Below are 19,769 nucleotides of genomic sequence, written 5' to 3' on the forward strand. Positions count from 1 at the left end.
AGTGTCGGTTCTCAGTCTGCGCGCGCGCACACACGCATACTCACACACGCACACACACACACACACTCTGTGGCTAACGGAGCGGTAACACAGTCGCTCCCTCACACTCGCAGAGAATCTTAATATCCAGCGAGTCGGAACGGCGCGCGCGTGCTGCGTAAAGACAAGCGCGAGATCAAAAAAAACCCCAAAGCTGCGTCTCAGGCTGTAGTGTTATCACCACTGAGGACATTTTTGTGGGGAAAAAAGAAGAAAGCAAACTCATCCCGGAGCCGCTGAGATGTGGATGTGACATGCTGTTTTTTTTTGGAGATAATAATAACAATAACAGAAAAAAACTTTCAGGAAAGAAATGTCTCGGAATCCGGGACTGCTCCTTTTTTCCTTCTCGAGCGCGTGCCTAGGAGAGGCTTCACATTAACGCGCGCTGGAGACCGCACGAGCCCGGAGATCTGAGTTCCTCTTCACTGCTTGCTGTGGTGTGGAAAGTGGATTTATTTCTGTTCTTTTCTCGCGTCGTCTCGTTTAAACCGAGTTGCACGCTGACTAACCTGGAGGCGTCGCGCGGAGCTCCCACACCGGAAAAGGTCAGCCCTGTTTCCTTTCATTTCCTTTTATTCTTCAAGTTCCAAAAACAGTGACACAAGCATGCACACCAAACCAAACCAGGTAAAGTCTGGAAAACTGTAGCTGTCTGTTCCCCAGCCCTCGCGCGCAAAGGTGACAAGAACTCTAGAAGAAACAGAGCGTTGTATGTATACAGATCTATATAAATATAGTTTAAGCAATTTTTAAGCAAACATTTTATTTCTGTTACATCCGGAAATGCTCAGGAAGCTGGTGCATCACCGCGTCATGCGTTCTGTTCGAGCGCGTGCGGCGCAGGACGAGCAAGCCACGCTGTCAAAAGCGCGCGACGGAAGCCGGCTGAGTGACAGCTCCTGAGAATAGGCACGCCGCGCGCGCGCTACTGTAACCGATCATATTGGAAGTTTTGAACGTTGCTTTCCATGCACGCGTTATCTTTAATTTCACCAATTTATGCTTTCAGGGTTTTTTTTTTTTTGCTGCAGAAAGCAAACTTAATTCCAAACAACATATATATCTGATTGGAGATACAGTAGACTAGGCACGTTTTTTTCCGTTCACGCGCCAACTTTGGCATCCCTGCTCCCTCAGTGCGCGAACCCGCGCGCCAATTTCATAAACAATAACCATTTGCTTATTCATTCAATCCGGTCACAGATTACTAACCGCCTCTGTAATCTGTTAGATAATCCGCGCATTGGAAGATGAACGTCCCGCCCTTCAGCGCTGCGGATAAAACCCGGGGAATCACTTGACATCGCGAGCGCTACTGTATGTGTCCGCGTGCGCGCGTGTCTCACTCTTGTGTGCTTGTGGCTCTCCGCAGGTGATGAGGCATCGCAGCTGATCATGGAGCTTTTCTGGATTTTATTCTTCTCCGTCCTGCAGCGCTTCACACGAGGACAGGGGGTTTACGGTAAGAACTTTGAAGGGATGACCGGTGCGCGCACGCGCGTGTGCTCTAATGATTTTGGGAAATTGTAAAATGCGCAAGGAAGTGCTATGCCAGCGGGATGCACTATAGCCTAGTCGAAGTGATTTGATATGTTGGATATTAAAACTGGGACGCTTGAATTTAATGAATCTTTACAACCCTGCTTCAGGTAGCTTTCTAGTAGACGTTGAGCGCGCGGAAAGTACAGCGCGTGCACACTGTTTCTGCATGCATGCTAGTCATGCAACAGTGTATTACATAATACATTTAATAATAATAAAAATGTTTGACTTGGGAATGATAAGTGAGCCGGAACTGTGCCAACCTGCACACCTTTTTGCGTAATTAACCAATTAAACCAACCGACCAATGGCAGAAAGTTTTCAATCAGTGCACAGTGGAGAGAGAACCTGAGCCTAGAGCGCGCGCGTTACGGTCTGTTAGACTGCACAGAAAAGGTGTTATCTTGTTGCAAAAAAAACCCCAAAAACGTATTGCTGGAAGAATCCGAGCGCAGGGGGTTTACAGTAAGGAGTTTGGAGGTGTGTGTGTGTGTGCGTATGTGTGCGCGTGCGCACGCGTAAAGTGGTGCAAGACAAACAGAGAGGTCCTGGACTGGGGAAGAAAAAAAAAAACACCCAACATTTTGCATGCACTAAAAATAGGGTACTAAACTGTACCTTTCCTTGGCGCACCTTTGCTTTGTATCTTTGTGGACCTTTAAAAAAGATTTAAGGTACCGTAACCCTGTACGCTTACGGGGTCCCACCCCAGTGACAAGGAATGATACAGTTGTACCTTTTTTTCTGAGTCTGTAGCTGTATGACATCCAGTTCATACTCGTACAGGCAAGAGATGGTTTCCAAGCAGGAACCCATTAAAAACTTTGAGTTTTAGAGACCTGCATTGCTTTATTTCCATGACTTTGTGTGAACACAGAATCAGAGTGGAAAAAAAAAAATCCAGCATCAAATCTAGTTTATTTCTGATACTTATGTGTTAAAAACAAACTGTAACTTCTGTTGAACTTAGTTGCTAATAGAAAAAGTCACTTTATGAGGCGTTATTCGGAGTCGCTGGTTGGCTAGCGTGATACAGCAGGAAAAATATGTATATCTATAACAAAGCAAAAATCCTGGATTCTGTCGGAGGAATCGGGACGCTGGAGTGTGTTAGGGCTTGCACCAGTTCAGCAGTGTCAGAGAGAATGATACAAGATAAGCACATGTTTCTCCTACACCAGGAAGGTCAACTAAATCCATCTCCAAACAGTGTGATTAGCAAGACACCCAAAACATGAATCAGATGTCACAAAAGGGATGAAATTCACTGGAGTAGGCAACCGGATTTCGTAAAAAAAAGAAAAAAAAAAACCTACGGTATTATGTGCCTATGGTTATATCTATGGTAATAGACATAAATCGTTGCGAACTCTACCAATTTTTCTCAGTATTCCAAAAATGTCAACAGTGACGTAAGCGTTTGATCGTACTCCGTGACTATCCGTGAAACTATAACGCCAAGACAGCCCTAATCAAAGCATAATGTTGGTGAACTGAGATGAACTGTCATCTGCCATGTTCCCGGGTTCTGCGAACTACGATTTGTGAGCATAAGTTGAAAGTGTGTGCTGTTTTATTACAGCTAAATTTTATTCTGTGAGCGAGGTCTGATGAAGGATGTCTAAATCTTGTACTGTTGATCAGGCATTAAATTGACCATTTCTGTTGCTTTATGAACGTCAGAGGATGGACAATCTTAACAGCCATTACAATCTCAGCTCAGCTTAATAAAGTGCTACTAGACTTGCCCCTTAATTTGCTTCTTAATTAATCAAGTAATTGCCCTCTAATGAGCCTAGAGGGCTTTATTGCTCCCAAATGGATAGGTCATTCATCCATCAGCCTGGGGACAAACTCAGATGTCCTTGTCTGAGAGAGAGAGAGAGAGAGAGAGAGAGAGAGAGAGAGAGAGAATGGGAGGCAGGCTGTATTATGACTCTGTCATGCTGGAGGGGGTATTTTGCTGATGTGGTTTGAGTCCACTTGGATCATTGCAAATCAATGCAAAGTTCTTTTGCCTGATCACTTTTATCCTCCTATTCTGATAAAAGTGTTATCTTCCAGAATGACTCCACCCCCATCCACAGGGGACAAAGGGCTCACCAAATTGTTTGATGATCTAAATCAACGCATTCGATGCTGTGGCATTCACTGTCACCGGATCTCAACCCTGTTGAACACCTATGGGAGTTTTTGGAGTGACGTGTTAGACAGCGCGTTCCACTACCATCATCAAAAGACCAATTGAGCGGATATCTTTTGGAAGAATGGTCTTCATTCCTCCATTACAGTTCCAGAGACGTGTAGAGGCTAGGTTTGCCTAGGTGCACTGAAGTTGTTCTGGCTTATAAAGGACATAGTAAAACCAACATAAATACTATAGCTGCAAAGATATGGATTCAGCAGTGCCATGGTTGCTACAGCTCTAGGGTCTGGGATTCGATCCTGAGCTCTGGTCTCTATCTATTCTCCCTGTCTGTGTGTGCGCTTCCTCCGGTTTCTACCCATCTCACAAAGACTTTAATTGCACCTCCTCATTTCTTTTCCTCACTTCCCTTCCTGGCTTCTTCAGTCCTCCGTCAGAGGAAGTGCAGAAAGGAAATGAGGACAGGAGGAACCGAGAAAACCCATATTCACCTAATAAGACGTTCTTGCTCACTGAGCAGTCACTTTAAAGAGACGTTAGTTAGTTTAAAGCGTCTGACACATTTCCCATGAGCTGTTTAGTTAATTAAGATGATTAATTTTGTATTTGTGGTTCTTATTATCGTATCATGTTTGTAAATTGGTTATGGGGAGAGTTGATGTGTTTATACTGTAGAATCCAGAAGCCTTCTCTCTCCTCATTCCTTGATATCTCTGAGCACTTGTTAAGAACCTTCTTAAAGATGGCAGACAGGTTACAGGCTGAAGGGTGGAGGATTGAATTTGTGCCTTGATGATAATGTGTGTGTGTGTGTGTGTGTGTGTGTGTGTGTGTGTGTGTGTGTGTGTGTGTGTGTGAATAACTAGGATGGACTGTTTTCCTGTCCAGGGTGTTTCTTTGTGCATTTTCTTAGTATGACATCATACTCTTTGAAAATGCCAAGGTATCAATATATAATGAACACCATGATATCATACTGTAAATCTTTTCTCCAGCCGAACTCTGTTCTCTCTGCTTCTCTTTTATTACTGACTCACGTGGACAGGCTCATTGTACTTTCCCAGTGAGCGCTGTCCCGCAACACTCCAGCTGTCTGCGTTACCTGTTGTTGACTGACCTTTATGCTTTTCTTTTTTCTTATCCATCAGCATGCTCAAAATGTAATTTTCTCACGAAAATCTCCGAAGCCATCTGGGAGAAAATGAGTTGTGGAGAAGAAAACGCCAGAGGAGTTAATTAAGGAACGGACACCCACAATCACAAAGTTTCATATTCCCTTGCTTTTAATATTCTTTTCACATTATTTTTATGAGGGCCTTTCGAACTTGGTAGGGTTTCATTTATAGCAAGAGTTTTCAAGTGCATATGCCTTTGTAGGTCTGCATAAAGTACAGCAGCCAATATTTATGTCCTTATTATCACAGTTGGAGTTTTTAAATCAGTTATTTATGCATATTTTTAAAAGCTTAATATATTTTTACTTTCTCTTCCACCACAACACACTGTTTCCCCCCCTATTTTAGTCTGACTCTGGTGGCTTGTTTGTATTTTTAGTGTCAGTGTACGTGTGTGTGAGCTGGTCAGGATTGTGGTGTCCAACACAGCCTCAACCAAAATGGCAACATGTGAGAGAAAGTGTAAACTGTACGAAACGCTACATCTGCTACTCTTAATCTTACATTAACCATTGTATAACTTTAGTGTATACAATTCAGCGGGGCGCATTGGCGTAGCGGGTAGCATCGCCGTCTCACAGCTCCAGAGTCCCCGGTACGATCTTAAGCTGGGTTACTGTCTATCTAGAGTTCCACATGTTCTCTCCATGTCTGTGTGGGTTTCCTCAAGGTTCTCTGGGTTCCTGCCACCTCTGAAAACATGCCAGTAGGTGAACTGGTGACTCTAAATTGCCCCTAGGTGTGACTGTGTATGTGTGTGTGTGTGCATGGTGTGCGGCGATGGAGACTCATGCTGGGTGTGCTGGGTGTATTCCCGCCTCACGCTCAGTTTTCCAGGCTCCAGATCCACTAGAACACTGATCGGGATAAAGTGGTTACTGAAAATGAATGAATGAAGGATTGATCAGTTGTAGCCTGTAACCTTGTAGCCTGACTCTAGTTTATTTAACCATCAATGATCCATATTTAACCATCAGTTTCTGTGGAGCTTGTATTTGTATCTTCCTCTAAAACCATGCTCCCAGCCCTCTTGCTTCCTTTTCAAGGTGGAACAAAAATCCAAGGAGTGCTTTCAAGTCGGTTAACCTTTTAAAAGAAGGTTAGCAGGAGAAAGGCCACTGCTGAGGTTTTCGCTAGTGATGAGTGGTTACCTACAAGTGCTGACCTTTTCAATGAACTCTGGTTAAAGCGAATCCTTTGTTGCAGTTGAGACCGGCTGGCATTATGGAATGGAACAGCATTTTGTGTATGTGTGTGTGTGTGTGTGTGTGTGTGTAAGCTGTGTCCAAGAACAGTTGGCATGCTATGACTAATGCATGAGCTTGAGAGAGCCACATAAAACTATACAGAGATCCCTTTCTCTCACTCTCTCTCTTTCTCACTCTCACTTACTCATTTTTAATTCCCAGCCGTTCATCTCGCGTCCTCATCTCTCGCTTGTTTTCATTTAATTACTTTCTCCATGCCACACTCTCTCGCCATGACGCTTGCCCTCATATCTTATCGTCCTTTTTCCATACTTGTATCGTCTCACTCTCACTCATGCTGGTGGAAGGACAGCGTGTGCTCACTGTGTTCTCTAGCACAGGTGGGATATAATATTTTTGGATAGCTTTATAATTGACCAAAACCATAGGGAAGCACTGTGCTGCTTTCAGCTATGGACTGACAGAAAACAGGTTTCCACTACACCATGCTTCAATTACTCTCGGTAATTTAAAACAGCCAAAAGTTGATGAGCTGGAACACTCTTACCACTACTGAAGCACTCTTCCGGATTGTTCTGCACAGCTTTGCTCAATAACTACAGCAGAGATTGACAGATTAAAATAGAAACCTGCTCACAACATTCCCAGCGTCTCATGATGCCTTGCATGTGCAAAGCTTTATGCTGGATTTTGACACAACATCTATAATGGTAGGATTTCGGGAACATATGCTCTTCCATCTAGAACCCTTAACGTTTCTGAGTAGATCCCTACAGCAGTCTTTCACATTCACAAACGGGGTGGAAAATGGACAGAGAAATTGTACTTAAGTGGAAGTTTGAGTATTGTGTCAAAAAATGTTATTATATACAACATTTAAACATGCTCAAATAAAAGTAAATATTTTTGACTGATCAAAAATGACCAGTCCATACATGAATTTTTGTTTTTATTTTTTTTTCCTATTAAATATCTATTAAATATTTTGCAAAAAAGTGGTTAGTTAATGTTTAAACAACCTTTTTTTTTTTTTTTTGCAGAATTAGCAATGAAAACAAAACTAGTTAGCAAATTTGCAAATTTGAATTGGAAAAAAAAACAAATTAAAAAAAAAAACTAGCTAGCATATTTACCAATCTTAAAGCTAACTGACCAATTGAAAAAAAAATGCATATCAGCTGGGCAAGAGAAAACTTTTCCAAAATTAACGAGTACTTTGCAGGTCAAAATGAAATCGTAAGGAGTAAAAAATATCTCTTATAAATTCACTTGAGTAAGAGTACCAGTGTTTAACTTCAGTAACAGTTGAGTAAAGTATGAATCTTCGAAAATTGTACAGTAACGAAGTATAGTTACTAAAGTACTTTCCACCGCTGTTCACAAATGTTTCTATGTACAAGCTGTTTAGAAAGCTAGAACCGCTAACCAGCCAAAGGTCTCTTAAGAACTCATTTCAAGAGAGAGAAAAAGAGAGAGGCTTATGAGAGAACAACCGTTTATAGCTGTTATAACATAAGTGATTACAGGAACTAACTTGTTTCGTGGACTTTTCATTACATCAAACTTAACTATATGTGAATAAACATTCTTTAAGAACGCATTTTAATAAATAAAAAAAAAATTGATGGATGAATGAATAAAACATTTTGAGAACTTGTCTTTTATTTCTTACTTATTTCAAAGCATATATTGAGCTGTGCTGAAGCCTGAAGCGTCAGTACTCTCAATCTTGGATGGTTACTACGGAAACGGCGACGGTCCAGACAGCAAAGGGGCTCAAGCATTGTGTTTGTATTAATCTCTTGGCATTACTATTGTGTTAATATTGAGATTGGATACTATTTGCATCCAGTAGATGATGCGCTGCAGTGGCTGAGCTGCATTACTGGAGGATTTAGCACATGCCATGCATAGGAGGCAGTATTTCAGTGATTGGTTGTCATATTGTCATTTCAGCTCTGTAAGATTTGCCTTTTATGGACTTTTCTGGGCGTCACTAAACGTAAATCAGCTATGCCATGACTGTCAAAATCAGCATTACTGTAACTTTGGTAAATCTGGAAGGAACTTTCAGTTTGGATTGGCCTTCGAAACATTTACACACACAAGCCATGTATGTGAGATTAAATCGTTATAGCTGTCCAGAAGACTTAATAATAGCAATTGGTCATTTAGACTTTATTCAGTTCAGTAAAGTTTGTAGACTGAGAGATGATTGCTATTCGGCGAGCCCAAACATGTGAGGTGAGAGACAACAGATATGACAGTGTGTGTGAGAGAGGTGTTGCTTTCGAATGAGTGTTTTGATGTGTTTCTGCTGCAAGCAGTCACTTATATTCAGCAGGGAAAAGCACACAGATGTCTTTCAGAACCCAAGCCTTGAGTGCTTTCCAAGTGCTTTTCCTGTGTTGCGTTTTCTGCTTCATAATGCCACAGAGAAGAATGCTGTATGCATTATTAAGCATTATTAACTCTTTTATATGCATGGTTTCGGGATGGAGAATATGCTTGGATGTGTCAGGTACAGAGGTAGAAAGGTAGAGATGCAGACGCCAGCACATGTTTTTAATTCCCCGAGTGTCAAAATGACGAAATGATTGGAATGAAACGACTTGGTCATCTTCCTTCCCTACTATGTCTTCCTTGGATCCTCCATTTCTTTTTTGTGTTTCAGTCTCACTGCTCGATTCAGTATTAACACAACCTGTTCCAAAGCTGTCTGCATTATTAATGCTTTTCTGTCACTTTTTGACTAGAACTGGGGCATGGGTGTAGACCAGACATAGCTTGAAAGTCAGTTCAGATTTAATTTTCATCACAGTTGAGAAAACAGTGTGAGAAAACAGTCACAGCTTTAACTTGTGAGTTTTGCGCAAATTCCCAGGGGTCGCTACCTTGTGTGCACATGGATAAACATGGGTGTAGCACTGAAATAAATGGAGATACTTCTGAGTGTCATCTGCATAAGAGTAGAAGCTAAGATTGCGCTGCTAAATGTTTCGCTTAGGGGAAGGCGTATATGTGTGGTCTATTGGGATAACCCTTCTTATGTCGCTGCGGCTGAATTCTGGTGAAGTTTCTCTGCCTATAACATCCTTTGAAACCTATACTTCAAGAAATTACAGATGTATTGAATCGAAATGACATGGAAATGATTTTAATTTATTTTTAAACCTCGCCTAGGCTATCTTCCAGCAATAGCCATGCTGGGTAAGGATCCAGTTCAACAAACAAAGCGGTAAATGCTATCAGTCCGCCTAAAGCCTTACACAGTGAATGCCAAGAAAACAGACATAAGCCTAATCAATTGAGTTTGTAATCAGATCCCAGCTGTCAAAATGCCTTAGTTGAGTCAGAAGGCAATCTTTTAAAGCAGATTTCTCCCTTTTCAGTTTTGGTCATGTACAGACTCTAAATTGCTGTAACTTGCAGGTGAGATAAATACAAAAGAGAAACATATTTCAGTTCAGGAAAACCTGAAATACTCAGAACTACATTCTACTCAGAACTACATATAGTAGAAAAGGGCAAACTTTCATCATTTGAAGGTCTCTCGGAGGTCGCTACACACACACACACACACACACACACATTGTGTATGTGCTGAGAACTAGAGGACTAAGGATTGATCCTTGAGGGAAATCTTTTTTGAAAGGCGCAGTAGAGGAGTATGTAAAATGTGTTGTGGTGCAAAGTGTACAAAACACACTGACGAGTAAAATACTGCAACTGCAGTTATAATTCACTTGAGAAGTGAAAGTAGTGATCACGAAAATAATAAGTTGTCTGATGGAAAACTACTTGAGTACTTACCTTACAAATTACTTTTTCATATGTCTACAAATGATATGACAAATCCTTTAAATGTTCTTATGTTAACTAACCAAGTGAGCTATGCTGAAGTGAATGCCACTTCGAATATCAAAATTATATAAAGAAACATAACATTAGCTGGCTAGCTGACTTAGCTGTCTGCTTTTGGGGTCAGGGTGCTCATCTGTCTCCACTGTCTCAGACATTGCTGCTAAGTATTTGGTGTCTGTTTTATGTTGATTGGGTTTCAAAAGTGAAGTAAAAATTACACAATGTCTTTTAATTGGTCTTCCAGGGTTACTCTGTAATAACGATCAGAAATTCAATGTAGCAAAGTTTAATATTTTATTTGTAAAAACTCAAGTACTATGATTTAATTATACTCAAAAAAGTGGACTCAAGTACTGTAATGAGACTACATGTATATATTTAGTTTGTATATATACTTTTGAACCCCTGTATATCGGTGAGAGACAGTTATGGTGTTGGCCATAGAAAAGCAGCGTAGCAGGAAACTGGGGCAGCAGTTGTGCACTTTCTCCCAGTGTAATGTCTATAAAGTGAGCCAAGTCAAGACAGTTACTTGTAGCATGCCTTGCCAAAAATGGCAAAACATGCCTTTGTTGGAGAGACAGTATCTTGCTGTCAAAAATCAGAATAGCAACATAGGACACACAAGGTGGTTTTAAAACAAAAATCTGGTTGAGAGAGTGTACTATGAGAGCGTGTACTTTGGGGCAGTCGTGGCCTAATGGTTAGAGAGTCGGACTTCGGAGTGAATGACCAGCGCTCTCTTCCACCCTCAATACCACGACTGAGGTGAGACCCTTGAGCAAGGCACCAAACCCGCAACTGCTCCCCGGGCGCCACAGCGAAAAAGGCTGCCCACTGCTCCTGGTGTGTGTTCACAGTGTGTATGTGTGTGTGTTCACTACTGTGTGTGTGCACTTGGATGGGTTAAATGCAGAGTACAAATTCTGAGTATGGGTCACCATACTTGGCCACATGTCACTTCACTTCACTTCACTTCACTTCACTATGAATGACAGTGTGACATCATGAGAATGTTGTGTCATGATGGTTGATCCTTATTTGAAAAAGATTTATTTTATGGCCTATTTTTGCCCTTTCCTCATTTTGGTCTGGTATCCTATAGAGACCAATATGAAGTGATCAGTTTTTGTCGTGGCAGTTGAGCTATAAAGTACATATGTAGCAGTTTTTTTGTCATTGTATATTCTGTTGTCTTATATGGAACATGATAATAACTTGAATAATTTAATCAGTTGAGTCCAATTTATATAATACGAATTTCTTAAAACCATTAAACTCCTGTAATTGTCTTTAGACACCAATTTAGTGATCACTTTTATTTAACATTTCTCTTGTGTTGTCTTTCTGAACACCAGTACACACTAAGATATCCTTGGAATCTTTGGTGAACATTTGGGAGTCCTTGGTGTCCACACAAAGGTTTTTTGTGGAAAATTTATTTTTTTGCTGGCTAGGATTTTCTTCTTCGCAGCGCCTGGACCACTGTACAATTTATGATCTCTGATATTGCATAAGTAAAAGTGGCAATATCATGAAATAAGAATGGCACATGACAGTGGTACCAACATTGATGGTATATGAGAACATTAAACCAATCTTGTCACAAGTATATTTTTGTCATCCTACTGATAAGGGTAATTGACCATCAGAAGCACCATTGCATTTCTTCTGCATATACTTCCTGCTAGGTGTGTAACTCAATGACTCTATCTGTATCTTCTGTAAGTTGCCTAAACTGGAAGAGTTTTTGTTTTTAATGATGATGATAAAGAAGGTAGTCTTCATTTGCCCTGTGAACTTCATATCTCACTCACTCGTGCTGCATCCAGAGGATTCCTGGCCTGATGCACATGTCTAATCTCAACCTCAACCCCCCCCCCAAAAAAGAATAGTGAATAGGGTTTCTATTTGTATCTGTGTTTGTGTCTCAAATAATGTATTCATATTCAGTGACAACCGACTCCTACATCCTACCTCTGACGTTGCTATTGCACCGTAAATACATGCCACAGTAATTTTTTTTAGACGTCGTAAATGAAAGTAGGAGGCGCACAACAGCCATCTTAAGTAGGTGTTAGAAAGTATAATCCATCATTTAGAAGAACTTCACAACAGGTAAATTTAACTCCTTCGATTTTTAAAATGGATTACACTCTGGCTCATTTGTATAAAAAAAAATGAATGGTGGCGGAACATACGTACATTATACATATATATATTTACAATCCAACTGTATAATTAGAAGGTAAGAGATGAGACATGGTGAGGTTTCCATTAGTCTTATTGTCACCGTGATCAGCAGTCTTACCATTTGGTTATAGTACAGAAAAAAAGATTAAAGAAGTAAAACATCTCGTACTGTGCATCATACACTCGCTCTTACTGAGTGATGATGGTCTGAACACCATTTTGAAGTCACTGACAGCAAAGACGGCAGCATAGAAACGTTTCTCCACCAAGACGGAACCTCACCACCACTTCCACTGGCGCTGACGGATAACTTTGATGCATATTTCACAGCGTATTGATTTATGGCATGTATTCTCTGAGTTTTGATGAGAGATTACACTCTATCCATGCATTTAGATCCTGTGAGGCTCATTTTCATGTTTGCCTGCTGAGATTGGGGAATGGAGAGACTGGAATGGAATTTGCCTCTTTTTGTGCATCTTGTCTTCATTCTTTCTCTTTAATTTTGGAATCTCTTATATAATTGTGTGGAAGCTTTATATCCTGAGCGGATCCTGAATGCTCTTCATCTAAAAAGTGGAATGAATCTTGTTCTCAGAATTGGCTGGTTTTTTTTTGGGTTTTTTTTTTTGGAGATAGCTGGGTGAGAGTAGCTTGTTAGATTCCCAATTGCCTTCGAAGTACCACACAAGATCACAGGTTTCAGCACCCCTTTGATTGCACTGATGTTTATGTAATTGGATACTTTCCTGCCATTTATTGTGAAAGCTGCCTTTTGCTTTTCATGCCCTCCCACATGCTGCTGAGTCAGACGAACTCTCCGTTTACACTCCAGCACTGCATCTTGCACACATCTGAGCTGGCTAGGAGAATAAAATCCCCCTTGAGTAATGAATAATGACTAATACCGTACGTTTATGTGGAAAAGAAGCAGGGTGCTCACAAACAGGGCTTGTGGCTGACTCAGTTACACTCATAATAGAATTAATATGATGCTTAAATATTGACTTTAATTGGTTATGAGCTTCCAGTTGCATTGAGTATTTGCGTACTGTGTCTGGTGTCTGGTCTGTGTATGTGACCATGTCATGGTTATTGGTCCCAGGCAAGCTGGTTTTGAGTATTTCAGAAACTGCTGGTCCTGTGGGGTTTACACGTCTCAAAAAACAGAAACATTCAGCGAGCTGCAGTTCTGTGGGCAGAAACTTTTTGTTGATGGGGGAATTAAGAGGAGAATGGCCAGACTGTTTTGAGTACCTCAAATAACCACTCTTTGCAACTGTGGTGAGCAGAAAAGCATCTCAGAATGCACAACACGTAGACCCTTGAGGTGAATGGGCTACAACAGCAGAAAACCACATCAGGTTCTGCTCCCATCAGCCAAGAACAGGAATCTGAGGCTACAGTGGGCACGGATTCACCGAAACTGGATAGTTGAAGATTGGAAACTTGTTGCCTGGTCTACAGCAGGGGTTCTGGACCTTTTTGCAGGTAGTGAGTATACAAACAATTCCATGAACCCAATAATAAGTATAATAATTTTGAGTAGTGGGCTGTGATTTCCAGCAATGTAACAAAAAAAAAAACCAAAAAAGCAATGGGACATCCAGAGTCCACTATGGGAACTTTGAGTTTTTCCACGTAAAAGTGCAGGTGGTAATATATGCAAGAGGTATTAGAAATATTTTGAATCTAATTCCTCAAACTACCTCAGGACATCTGAATCATATTTAGATATGTTAGATAAACCACATTAAACAATCCATGGCGCACAAGGTCCATGACCTCCATTGCTTCTTATTGATTTGTACTTCAGTAAATCAGGGTCAGCGTTGTATTATGCATCTAAACAATGTCTTGTACTGCTGGGGAAATAATAGGTTTAAAGTTATGACATTGTGAAAAATGGGACAGCCATCTTTCTATAGAACTGGAAATAAGGAACAAGTCAGGAAATTGGTTACGAAGTGTTGTGAGCTGACTAGCGATGTAACCGTATGTAGCTGAAATTTTAGATGTTAACAAAAATGGTGAAAGATTTTAGAAACATTAGCCCTAACTAGTTGTGGACAGTATGATTGTTGATACAGTGCTGCTTGTACGTTATCTTAGGGTGTGGATTTTATCCATACCAATACACTGGTATGGAACAATTTTACAGGAGAAATCGGTGTATTACACATAATCTGCACAAAATGTGATGCAGCAGAGTGAAAGCCTGAACACCATGAATAAATAGAGAATGTAATTTCCTGGTGCAGTATCCGCACTGGTTGGGCACGACAGTGAACACAGCCTGATGTCTGAGAATCACTCGCTCTGTCTCTCTTTCAGTGGCTTTTTACTCTCGCCCCCAAATTGCTATTGTTGGCCGTTGTTCAGTAATCAGATTTTGTGTGGTGGAGTGTTACAGAGACCAAAATACTGTCAAAATGTATTTGTATGTATGACTGTATAGTCTATTGGATCTAATTTTGACTATTAAGGCTATGTAAGAAGTAAAACACTTGGGGTGTGCGGTTATAGGAATATAACAATTCGACCTGACGTGAAGTTAATTATTTCATTCCTCTTGTACCATGGCAATTTAGCAGCAAGTACCTTTACATTTAAGAGCAAGGTAAGAGGCAGTATAGCTCTGTTTGATAGACACATTTTTATGGATGGATGCCACAACGATAAACCTCCACCTAAGTGATGGGGAGATTAAAATGTGAAGAAAGCAAAAGGCGTTATTGATTCTGAACTCTTACCTGCAGAATGTGGTTAAAGTATGGTCATGAGTAGCCGTGCATGCCAGTATCTGGACCTTATGTTTATGTCTTTTTACCAGAGGCCAAAGAATGGAATTTCCACCTGTTTTGGGGATGCCCGTGTTCAGCACTGAATTTATTTGTGATATCACACTCCACAGTAGTGATTAATGACTCGTATGAAAGTAGACACACTGGGCTTTAAGATTTTGCAAGTTTTCTTAGGTATTTCTTTTTTTTAACCTAGCCTACTAGGTTTAAATATTATAATTTTATTGTGGCAGTTGTATACTGTGGTTTTCTATTAAAAAAGCTTTAATTATGCTGTCTGTTTTATCTCTGTACCAATGTTATTGTGGAGAGGTGTGAATTATTTGCCCAGTAGGGGGCTCACACCCCTCCCCTTTCCCATCGCCCTGCTCACCACACAGAGTCACGATACTCCATACACAGAAACCCAACAGTGTCCTGACTAATCTTACAACAGACTTGCGGCGATACAATAATTCATTTGTTTATACTGATTGAAAATGTCCGATAAGTCGATTTCCATTCCTCCGGCGGAATAGGACGCGAGTGTACTGCGAGAAAGGGTTAATGATTATGTGATAAAACGTAGGCTTTGCTAATACAGAGTGAGACAGTGATGAAAAATGTACTAGTAAGGCAACAAAAAACTTATTGAGTGCAAAAAAGTGGAACAAGAGAAAAGGAGGTCTGGAAATGTAGATGTACATACATAAATACATACAGACAAAACTTGCTTTTCTGTATGTGGCAAACTATTTGGGGAAAGTTACACACAGCTTCATTTAAATATAAAGAAATAACAAAGTGTCCTAATTGGGATACTTTGTTTTAAAGAGTTAATTTCCAACATGTAGATGTTGGAGTCTACTCTGTTGTCCTGTGGCTGAATCCCAAATACTGTAATATCATGTAGAGAGTTTATGTAGGTATAAGTAGGCCATTTTGTTATACCCTATGTAGTGAGCATATATAGTGGAGTAGCTTGGCCTAGCTGTATTGCGGGAAATTATGTTTCTTTCTGTACAAGCTGAAGATGGTGGAGTTCTGTGTGAATCTAGCAAAGCGTAAGATGATAGCATGTAAAGTCAACAAAATTTGAAATGCAATATTTGAAGAAAGTTCTGTTGTTTCAGCAGCATGGGCTGAAAAACGTCAGCCTAAATGGAGATCTAAAAGCGGTAATGGTGGAAATCTAAAGCGGTCGTTTAACTCTGTGTAATCACCTGACATGACTGTTCCTGGTAGTTTGCATGAATCTACAGTCTAGGCTAGAAACATGAAGTTGAGTGTCTGTCTTGTTGCATGTTACATCATGGTCCTGTTGATATTTTATCGTAAGGTGTATTTTGGGAGGTGGGAGAAGTATAAATTCTGCTCTGCACAACAGCTGGAATTTTCACTCAACCTTGCATGAGGCTCTTAACTTAACAGTATGCACAATGCAAGGGTAAAAGCCCATTTAACTTCCAGAGAGCAGCTTAGTATTACTCTGTTCACATCTGTAATTTATCAAATAGAGATGTCAGACAAGCTGTGGAAAATTCCTGAAATTGCAGATTGTATCCTGTGTTTTTTTGGCTGCCCTTTTTGTCTGTGTGTGGGTGGGTTAATGCGCATGTGGATACACACACTGTGCAGGTGTTTCTGCTCTATGTCTGAAGGGTGTTTATTCTCTCTCTTGCTTTTTTCCCTTTGCTTGCTGAATGTTTCCTTTCCTCTTTCTTCCTCCAACAAGTCTATACAAACACCTTCCTAGCAGTCATTTATCAGTAAGGCCTGCCTATTGATTAGGCTTTGTTTGTTGTAATTTATGCTTGATGAATGCCTCTGTGTGTGTGTGTGTGTGTGCAGTCCTTCTCTTGCCTAAAGTGGTCATGAAATTAAAATTGGTGTTTAAAAGCTTTAACCTGGTCTGGGTCGTGGTGAATCCAGAGCCTATCCTGGGAACATTTGGTGCGAAGCAGGGCACCAGTCCATCACAGGGCATCATGCACGCACACACAGACACACACTCTCACTCACTCTCACTCATATCTAGGGGTAATTTAGAGTCACCAATCCATCTACCAGTGGGCGGAAACTGAAGTACCTGGAGGAAAACCACACAGACACAGAGATCATATGAAACTCCACAGGGACAGTAACCCGAGCTCAGGATTGAAACAGGGACAGCGCTCCCCGCTATGCCACCACGCCCCGCTATGCCACAACTTCAGGTCCTGTTTCAGATACTTCACTGCTGTCTCCAGAATTGATCTAATGAAGGCATCATATGGCTGCTCTCCTTATCTGCCAGAGATTTGTAATGACATGGACAAGCAATCAGTTAGAGGGGTTTGGAAACTGATTTTAACGTGCACCATATGACCACTTGTGTATCATATAGTGAATGAGAGCTAATGAACATCTGTGAAACCAGGACACAAAATAATAAATGAATAATGTAAAACATAAACCCATGACTGCCCACGATGTCCCTTCTCTCCGTTAACGTTGGGTATTCTTGGCTGAAATGTATAGGACCTCAGTTCAGAAACAAATGGTTAATTGTTCTATGATATGGTATTATTTCCTTGTCTGCTAAGTTGGCAGGTGTACGCAAAAGTGGTGGTGAGAAATCCATTGTCTTAGTTGTCCTCCATATTGAGCTAACCGGCTAGCTTAGATACAATAAAGCTACTGTCAAGCTTGTTTTATATCTAATGGTGGTGTTGTATCTTGAAAGCTGCTGTTGTGGAAATTAGTTAACTGCCTTGACGGATTCCATTCTAATTTTTTACTAAATAGATTAATTACATGTTAATTAATTACTAATTAGACAATGACATTGCATTAGAATGCAAATCAAGCCGTTTAATGGGTGCTAACATAGAGTGCTCTTCAGCTGTTACATTTTAGTCACATGTCTATTGTGGATCAGTTCCTCAGCAAGTGATAGCCATTGATCTCCACTGATCATGCTCTTTTCTTTCGGAATTATTCTCTACGCTTTAGCTGCAGTTAAACTGGTTAACACTCAGGCCTGCCATCTGGGACAGACACACTGCTAATTAAGTCAGAGAGACACCAGTGAGCAAGCTGAGAGCCGAACTGATCGCTCGTGCATGATAAGAAGGACTAGACACCAAGCTTGTCTAAAAGCATGTTTATAAATCCAGAAACATTTGAGTTTGTTAAGTATAGTAGAAATAAATAGTGTAGTCCATAAATGTAGTGAGTGTAGAGCATAAATTGGCAGTTCTGAAAGACACTTTTGGCATATTTTTGAGTGATAACTCATACCAGCATACTCCAGTGTTAAACTGCAGAGCTCCTATGCAAAAAGCATAAAGACTGGCAGGTAATATAATATAATCGGATTATACTGTCACTGGATATCATGATGATGTAAGGTTGTGTAGCGATTAAATCGTTACATTGCACAAACCTGACGTCAACTTAAATAAAAAAAAAAGTAATAAAATGTGCTAACAGCGACATTGACCATTATCCCTTATGTACTGTATGAGATTGTTTCATTTCTTTTTCCTTCTATTACGCATCATTCCAACTGTGCTAGCAGTGTCCCTCCTGTGACCTCAGCATGGCAGACAAGCTCTAACATCTCACAGGAATAATGAAAATACAGCACTAACCAACAAATTAACACCAGAATCTCTAAGCACATGACAAATATTTCAATATAAACATAGTTACTATGATTCATGGTGAAGGCTTCCTTTAAGTCACGTGTCCAGGGTCCTTGGGGAAAACTGCAATCTTTGCTGACGAACACACATTTCTGACCAATGCCAAAATTTCCTTTTGTATATAGACGTTGTCCTTATATGAAACTATGATATATGGGTTGTGCACACTTTGAAAATCACAGGTGGAGGGACAAAGAATGAGAAATCAATGAAAAAAGTAAGAAGTAACTATCCCTGGCCCGAGGTGACCTCTTATTCCCAGTCATCAGCATGGTTTTAGCCCTTCTGCCCTAGGTTCAGGGCATTTGGGTTGAAGATGGTACCCCTCCTAAGCTCTAGGTAATTGCAGTTCTGCTCCACAGAGCATCTCCTTTCCTCCCTCCAATTTTAATAATGCACTTTGCATCCGATCAGGGGACTTGTTCTCTCATTCTAGCTCTCCTCTTTATTGCCTTTCCATCTCTCTCAGTCTCTCGCTGTCTCCCCTTTTCTCTTTCTCTCTCTCTCTCTCCACCTCCCACTTTGGACTTCTTAATTAGTCTCGCGTCCTGCTCTAGGCCTTGGCCCAGTTTCTTCACAGACTCTTGGAAACTTTTTGGAGGCAGTGTAAACAGAGAACACACACACGCACACTCACGCACACACACAAAAGGCAGTTTTGTTAGTTCGATCACACTGCTGCTGACTGTGGAAAGACAAATGACTGTGTCTATAACAAAAGCAAGCCCTGTCTTTTATTAAACATCATTAAGCTGGCTTTCTACTGTATGATTTTTGGCCAAAAATCGCACATCATTAAAGAATTCTTTGGTCATGAGTTGAGATCGGCGCTCTCGGAATGCATAATGTGACATTCACGGCTGATTTAGTGTCATCGCGACCAAGTTTTTGGCATTGTTAGAAATTTTTGATTAAAATCTCAGAGCATGAGCACTGCATTACAACACTAGTCTATAAACCACCAAAAGAAGCATGGCATAGGATTACGCAAAACTCCACAAATATGCTACAAATATCATAGTAGGCATTGTGAAACATAAACAAAACATAATTTTTATACCAATGCTGCTTCTCGAGTTGAGCCAGAGATAGTTATTTTGGCTCTCGCCCCCAAGATTGTCAATGTG

General features: G+C 40.6%; 1 protein-coding gene across 1 annotated transcript in view; it reads left to right on the plus strand.

Annotated features, from left to right (window-relative positions):
* The first annotated feature begins 406 nt into the window (after nt 1-406).
* The window catches only part of LOC113542066 (MAM domain-containing glycosylphosphatidylinositol anchor protein 1), a 192,474-nt gene continuing 173,111 nt past the window's right edge, over nt 407-19,769 (plus strand). The window contains exons 1-2 of the mRNA XM_026939340.3: nt 407-587; nt 1,415-1,504. Coding sequence (XP_026795141.1) covers nt 1,438-1,504 — 67 coding nt within the window. The 5' untranslated portion in view covers nt 407-587; nt 1,415-1,437. The remainder of the gene's footprint in view (nt 588-1,414; nt 1,505-19,769) is intronic.

This window comes from Pangasianodon hypophthalmus, chromosome 3 (genome assembly GCF_027358585.1).
Source record: "Pangasianodon hypophthalmus isolate fPanHyp1 chromosome 3, fPanHyp1.pri, whole genome shotgun sequence".
NCBI classification, from domain to species: Eukaryota; Metazoa; Chordata; class Actinopteri; order Siluriformes; family Pangasiidae; genus Pangasianodon; species Pangasianodon hypophthalmus.